This window comes from Euprymna scolopes, chromosome 29 (genome assembly GCF_053919585.1).
Source record: "Euprymna scolopes isolate OS-2025 chromosome 29, ASM5391958v1, whole genome shotgun sequence".
NCBI classification, from domain to species: domain Eukaryota; kingdom Metazoa; phylum Mollusca; class Cephalopoda; order Sepiida; family Sepiolidae; genus Euprymna; species Euprymna scolopes.
The window spans coordinates 13385785-13393203 of record NC_136510.1 but is presented as its reverse complement, the minus strand read 5'-3'; the positions used below and the strand labels follow the sequence as shown (position 1 = coordinate 13393203).

Sequence of the window (7419 nt, the reverse complement as noted above, 5' to 3'; positions counted from 1 at the left end):
ATGTTCTGTCAGATACTATAATTTTGAAATGCGTTTTGAATTGAGTCTGGTGACTCAGTCTCACCGACCCAGATGAAATACAACGTAGCGTGAGAGAGTTGCAAATGTAAAATTTAGTCAAAAATCATAATAAAAAAATCTAATAAATATATAAAAAGTAACTTATCAGACGAAAATAAATGACCATTAAGTAAATGAATGATTCCTCTACAAAAATCAACAATAAAAATAATCAAGAATTCATAAATTTGGAAATTAAAGCAATATTTTCAGAGATAGGTTGATAAAATCCGCCCAAAATTTCAACGAATCGCCGGAAGTTTTGTTTACATCAGCAGCAGCGCTGACATTTGAAATCTACGGATGCCTTGAAGTGTATATAAAATTTAACTTGAAATTATAAAAAGTGTATATGTAAACCAAAAAATCTTTTGACTATGATTATCTTAATTAAAATAAAACACTTACTAGTGATAATAACAACACGTGTAACATGGAGTTTATTTGTTTTTGTTTAAATTTATTTTAATATTTATACAAATAAAAAAACAATGCCGGAAAAAAAGTTAAGAAAAGTATATAAATTTTTATTTGTAATTATAAAACTTTTGTTTTTAGCTTTTTATTATTATTTAAGTTTTGTAATGAAACTAAGTATATGCTACCATATTCAAAATATGATAAACCTTATTAGGAAACAAATTATTTTTTGGTAGTCATTTTTTTTTCAATATCTGTCTGGCTGTCTGTCTGTCGTTCGTTTAGCAGAAAGAGAGAGAAAGAGTGAGAAATGATTATAATGTTCTGGAACAATATGTAAAACCCCTCCTTTTTTCACACTAAATGACACTATTTACCATCCCTTGTGAAGAGACGATGACTGGCAATGGGTCATTTTGGGGTTAAAGCTTACCAAAACAAAACAAACTTCCATTTTTGTTATCTCCCTATACTGTAACTCTCTAACTTACCACTTACCCTTTCTTTCACTAAGCTTGTCATAAATCTGTCATCAGCTCTAAGAGAGATTAAAAACACGTGGACTCTATTTGAAAAAAGGAGAATGTTTGTTGTGAGTACTTTAAGCTTTAAATAATGATTATAAATAGAAGGGATAACTTTCAGTTTATATTTTTTTTTTGTTTTTAAATATTTTTACATGGTTTTTTTTTTTTCGTAACATTTACTAAGTGTTCCGATACAGATAAAATAGCTATTTTAGCAGATCTTCGAAAGAGCAAATTTAATTTTAAGGGAAAGACTAAAGAAACTTTAATTTTTTTAGCATGATAAAAATAAAAAAATTACACAGCTCATAAATCTTTTTTAAAAAATAAAAGAATGTACATATTTTAAACTTTAGCGTTTATTTTCAAAATGAAGGGATAAAGGTTTAAAAAAAAACAACACATTATTTTATTCATTTTTTTATGATCTTTAAATAAAGATATAAATTAGAGTGTTCCGAGACGAATTTTTAATAGAAATTCATACTTTCATACTTTTAGACAGAGGGGGGGTAAAAATAAATAAAAGAAGTATGAAAATGAATTTTTCAGAAAATAATTTTATTTCCATTCGAAAGAGCGTAGAATTTTACATAAAATCTGAAAAAATGAAAAGGATTTGATGAATAGAAAAAAAATTATCGATTTTTAAAATCATAGAAAATTTTCAAGAATTTACAAATTTACAAATTGAAATTGAAACTATTACGTGAAAAAGCGCGCAGTAAGGAAGCTTTGACTTTTTTGTGATATTTTTTACGATAAAATTAATTATATGAGATTTTATTTTAAAAAGTTTTACTTTTCTTTAAGAAAAATCTTTCCTAAACACAATGAGCTAAAAAAATTTTGAAAATTATTAGTTTTAAACATTTTATTTGCTGTTTGAAATTGAGGGGTGTTAAATTTAGGAAGGGTGCTAGAGTTACAGAATTGTTCAGTGGTCAGAATATGAATACAAGATAAGGTATAATTGCCTTTCAAATTCTTGAAATTGTACTTTTAATTTTCAAGCTCGTAACTGGGATTAGAAGAGATGAGCAATTTCGATCATCTTCATACTAAACAAAATGGTATGATTGGAGGAATACGTGGATGAAATATTTTTTTTAAATTGTGAATGCCACGCACGAATAGGATCCTAGCTCGAGCTAATCAAAACCTTTAGACTTTTTCTGGGACACCCTGTACATAATTTTTCTCCACAATTTTTATTAAAATGTATCCTGGTTCTCCCACAGCAAAGGCAAGAATAATTTGTTTGGTATTTTATATATATCATAATTGATGTTTACGTAATTAGGCCTATTTATATTTTCAGAATACCCCTGCTGTTAGATATGACTGAAAAGAAAAGAAAACTTGATCATCGCCCATTTCAAGACAATTGGACAATAGAATATGGATTTGTGGAACAAAAGGATCGTGCTGTTTGTGCTTTCTGTTGCGAAAGTGTTGTGTGTCGCACATCTAGTGTACAAAGGCACTTTCAAACCAAACATCAATCTAAGTTTAAAACTTCAGAAGAAAAAGGTGAAGCCATCAAAAAAGCTATTTCTGGTTTCAAAAAACAAACTGTTATTTTGAGCCAAGCTGTTGGAATGAAGAGTAAAGCTACTGAATGTAGTTACAAAATAGCCCAGTGTGTGGCTTTAAATGGTAAACCTTTTACAGATGGTGAATACATCAAAGAAGCTTTTTTGAGTGGTGCTGAAGTTTTGTTTCGTGATTTAAAAAATAAGGACATTATACTCTCTCGAATTAGAGAAATACCAGTCTCTGCAAGATCAGTTGAGAGGCGCATATCTGACTTGGCTGAAAATGTGACAACTAAGCAAACAACTGGATTAAAGCAATCCCTTGTATTTAGTGTCGCTCTTGATGAAAGCACCGATGTAAACGATGCGTCTCGCCTAGCAGTGGTTGCAAGATATCTCGAGAATAATCACATTTATGAGGAGTTGTGTTGTTTATTACCCCTTCATGATACAACCAAAGCAGAAGATATTTTGTGTGCATTTACTGGTTATTTTTCTAAACAAGACATTAACTTGAACAAATTATTCTGCGTAACAACCGATGGTGCTGCTGCAATGGTTGGCAAGAAGAAAGGATTTGTAAAACTTCTGGAAAATCATGTTGGACGCAAACTGTTAAGTTTTCATTGTATTATACATCAGGAGGGCTTATGTGCAAAGACCTCGTCTTTGGATTTGGTCTCTGTGATGAAAACTGTTGTTGAGATAACCAACTTTCTTATTTCTCGCTCTTCATTGGTTCACAGGCAATTCAAATCGCTTCTACAAGAAGTTGAGTGTGAATATGGAGATCTTCTGTTATACAACAATGTTCGCTGGCTTAGTCGAGGCAAAGTTTTAGCTAGATTTGTTTGTTGTCTTGAGGCTATTAAGATGTTTCTTGATGAAAAACAGAAACGATTCCCTCAGCTGAATGATGAAAGCTGGTTGTTGAAGTTGATGTTTATGACCGACATAAACACACATTTGAATGAGCTTAATTTGAAATTACAAGGACAGGGACAAACAGTCCTTGATCTTTTCAGCTATTGGAAAGCGTTTACAATGAAACTTGACATTTTTACCCGTGACATCAACATCAAAGCATTTAAGTACTTTCCAAATGTGAAAAATCATGCAAATCAATTCGAAGTGAACACAGATGAGCTTCAGGAGTACGTGAAAGCACTCAAAGCAGAATTCGAAAAACGAAGCCAGGACTTCTACATTCATGGATCCTTATTTTCATATCTGATTAAGCCCGACATGCTTGATTTGACAAATGCCCAACTGGAACTTTTTAGCTGGATGGACATTGATGATTTTGAAATGCAACAGATTGAATTTAGGTCTTCAGAAATATGGACATTAAAATTTGCTGAACTAAGAAAGTCTCTGGAAGATGAAAATTTTGAAAAGTCTGGTGCTATTCTGAACTGTTGGATCTCCCTCCCAAGCTCATTCATCTGTTTGAAGAAAATTGCTTTTGCTCTTCTCTCAGCTTTTGGTTCAACTTATTCTTGTGAGCAAATTTTCTCTCACATGAAAGCAGTGTTGTCTCCACGTCGAAGTCGTCTAACACCTGAACATTCAGAAAACTGTGTTAAGCTCAAAGTTACAAAGTATGTTCCCGACATTGAGGAATTGGCAAAGACCATGCAAGGACAAGGGTCCCATTAATAATAAAAACTTTTCAGAAACAGTTTTTTCACATTATTTATAAACTTTGACATTATTATATATTTTATGAAATAAATATAGAGAACAGGTATATTGACCTTGATCGTTATAAATAATAAATGTTGGCACGCTGAATAATTTGAAACCCTAAGTCGGCACACGCTAAACAAAAGGTTGCCGACCCCTGACCTAGATCTTAGTAATTATTTGTTTTAATAGAACTGTTTTAATTGTACTGTTTACATATATTAGTTAACCTAAGTTGGTATTACATTTATTTTACATTTACTTTTTTTTTTTTAATTATTACTTTTAGACTATGACGTTTACACCCGGAAGTAATGAGTCACAAGTAGGTCGCTTTTATTCATTTTTGCTACAATATAATTGTTTATAATTGTACTATTCAGAAATATTATTTATAGTTCATCCATTTCAGTTAGTATACATTTCCTTTACGCTTAATTAATTTACAATCATTAATATCGTTAAACAATTCCGTTTAAAACCGAAATTATGCCACCCAAACGAAGTAGAAACGAAAGTGAGGAAGAAAGAATGGAAAGATTGGAAGCTAATAGACTAAGAGTTGCTGCAATTCGCTCCAATGAAAACAATTCAGATAGAGAAAGACGTCTAGAACTTAACAGGATACGTCAAAGAGAAAGGAGAGCAAGACTGTCAGATTTGGAAAGAGAAACCCAACGTGAAGCTGACAGAACTAGACATGCTGTAAGGCGGTTAAATTCATCACAAGATGAAATTCAAGAAAGGCAAAGATATGCACTGGAAAGAGAAGCAATATTACGATCGAATGAATTATATGAGGTAAGTAGGCAGGATTGCAGTTTACAGGGAAATCAAGGGACGCAACTCCTGCCAAACTAAAAAGGACGCAAACAGAATCACCGGGGGGCACCTGTTTCAATTTTTAAATTACGAATTTTAACCGAACCTACTACACGTGGAATAATATAACAAGTTTTAAGATTTCTTTTGAATAGTTCATTTCTTTCTAATTCCTTTGTTTTTTATTCGTTTTACTTCTAAATTATTTTCTTCTTTAATTTTTTGTTTTTACAATCTTTTATTATACTTTTATTCTTTACGTTTTTATTTTTTTTACCAAAATGAGAACTACTATCGTTGACCACGTTATGTCTACGACTGAAGTGGAAGAGCAGAAGTGGACCTATGAGCATTTGTATAATTTGCTGCCACCAAATAACGAGGTACAGTTACAAACAGCGGCCTCATTGGGACTCATACCGAATAGGAGTTTCTGCAGCTTGTGTGAGAGAGATCGAATTCTCTATAAAAACGGAGCCAAAGGGGATGGTTTTGCGTGGAAGTGTCCTGTCTGTAAGAAGGGTGGTTTGCCAAGGATGGGTTCCTTCTTACAGAGAAGTCATCTGACAATAAAGCAGATTTTAGTTATTTTGCTCAGTTGGAGCATGGAGATGCCGCAGATTAAAATTAAACAGGAAGCAAGTGTGAGTAACCATACAATCGTAGATTGGATGTCATTCATAAGAGAAGTCTGTGAACAGGACATGCTGGACCATCCCATCATGTTAGGTGGGAGAGACAAACATTCGACACCTAAAGAAGTGGAGGTGGACGAGTCATATTTTTTCCGACGAAAGTATAATAGGGGACGTGTGAGGAAGGGCGTTTGGCTTTTTGGCGCAGTGGAAAGAGGCTCGAATTTGTGCAATTTCGCAATAGTGGAAAATAGGGATCGAGATACCCTGTTTCCAATCATAAATTCATGGTGCCTGCCAGGAACAAGAATTATTTCTGACGGTTGGGCGGCTTACCAAGGACTTGATCGACTCGCTCAAGGAATTTATGAGCACGACACTGTCGTCCACGAAGACAACTTCGTTGATCCATTGGACCCTTCAGTGCACACAGACTATTGAAGGACTATGGTCACACGCTAAAAAACATATACGAAAGTTCGGGAATCGACAAAATATGTTCGGCTTGCATCTGATGGAATTTTTATGGCGAAAAAGAGAGAAGGGTGAATGTTTTCCACGAATCATCAGATGCATCCGCGAACAGTATTCATTTTAAAAATTAACTGTTTAATAAAGTTCTATGTTCTTCAAATAATTCTTTCTTAAAATAATTCATAACTGTTTTTCGTTTTAAAAATTAACTGTTTAATAAAATTCTATGTTCTTCAAATAATTCTATGTTATTAAAATAATTCTTTCTTAAAATAATTTATAAGTGTTTTATAAAGTTCTATGTTCTTCCTTTGTTAAAAAAATAACTTATTCAAACAGTTCATTTAAATTAACAAGAAAAAGAAAAATTGAAACAGGTGCCCCCCAGTGATTCTGTTTGCGTCCTTTTTAGTTTGGCAGGAGTTGCGTCCCTTGATTTCCCTGTAAACTGCAATCCTGCCGGTAAGTAGACGTACACAAGGTCAGTTGAGAGTGGCTCAACGACATCAGAATGAATCGGAAACCCAACGAAGCTTTCGCCTATACCAAGGGCAACAACGAGAGGCTGCATGGAGAGAGAGTATGACTTTGCCCCAGCAATTGACAGAAAACGAGGCAGCTAAACAACGAATGACTGCTTTGAGACACCATGAAATAGAACACTGCAATAGAAAAGGATTGCTCTACAACAAAAATGACTCTCACTACAGCTGATATAGGAAAAATGGACAAAGTATGTCAACATTGCTCAGCTGTAAAATTTAAAGGAGAAACCCCTGATTGTTGTTGTTCTTCTGGCAAAGTTGTGCTTGATAGCTTTCCACCACTGCCTCAGTTGCTTCAAGATTTGCTCTCCAGCAATGGTCCCATCTCTAAAGATTTTCTGCAAAATCTACGCAGTTATAACAATTGTTTTGCAATGACATCATTTGGTCACAAAATTGCGGCAGTACATGGGTGGAATCCTTCTTTTAGAATTCGAGGCCAGGTTTGCCACCAGATTGGGAGTCTTTTACCACCTGAAGATGAAACAGCAAAGTTTATTCAAGTCTACTTCTTGGATAGTCTGGAAGAGGAACTACATAATCGGGGACGTGACAGTAGACTCAATAGAGACATTCTCCGAAGTCTGACTGAATTTGTACATGAGAACAACAGCTTCATTTGTCAGCTGAAAACAACAAAGGAGAGGATTGAAGAAGAACACTTGGTAGAACATAAAGTTGTCATAAGGGAAGACCGAAGGCCGCAAGAAGA

The 7419-nt window shown here is 33.8% G+C and overlaps 1 protein-coding gene across 1 annotated transcript; it reads left to right on the top strand.

Moving 5' to 3' along the window:
• The first annotated feature begins 497 nt into the window (after positions 1-497).
• Positions 498-4204, top strand: LOC145252854 (general transcription factor II-I repeat domain-containing protein 2-like). Its single transcript, XM_080112867.1, has 2 exons — positions 498-1072; positions 2329-4204. The coding sequence occupies exon 2, from the start codon at positions 2348-2350 to the stop codon at positions 4202-4204; it is 1857 nt and encodes a 618-aa protein (XP_079968993.1). The 5' UTR covers positions 498-1072; positions 2329-2347.
• The last annotated feature ends 3215 nt before the right edge of the window (positions 4205-7419 follow it).

What these genes read in the sequence shown, in the direction of transcription:
- LOC145252854 (XM_080112867.1), top strand. Translation starts at nt 2,348, where the DNA reads ATGACTGAAAAGAAAAGAAAACTTGATCATCGCCCATTTCAAGACAAT.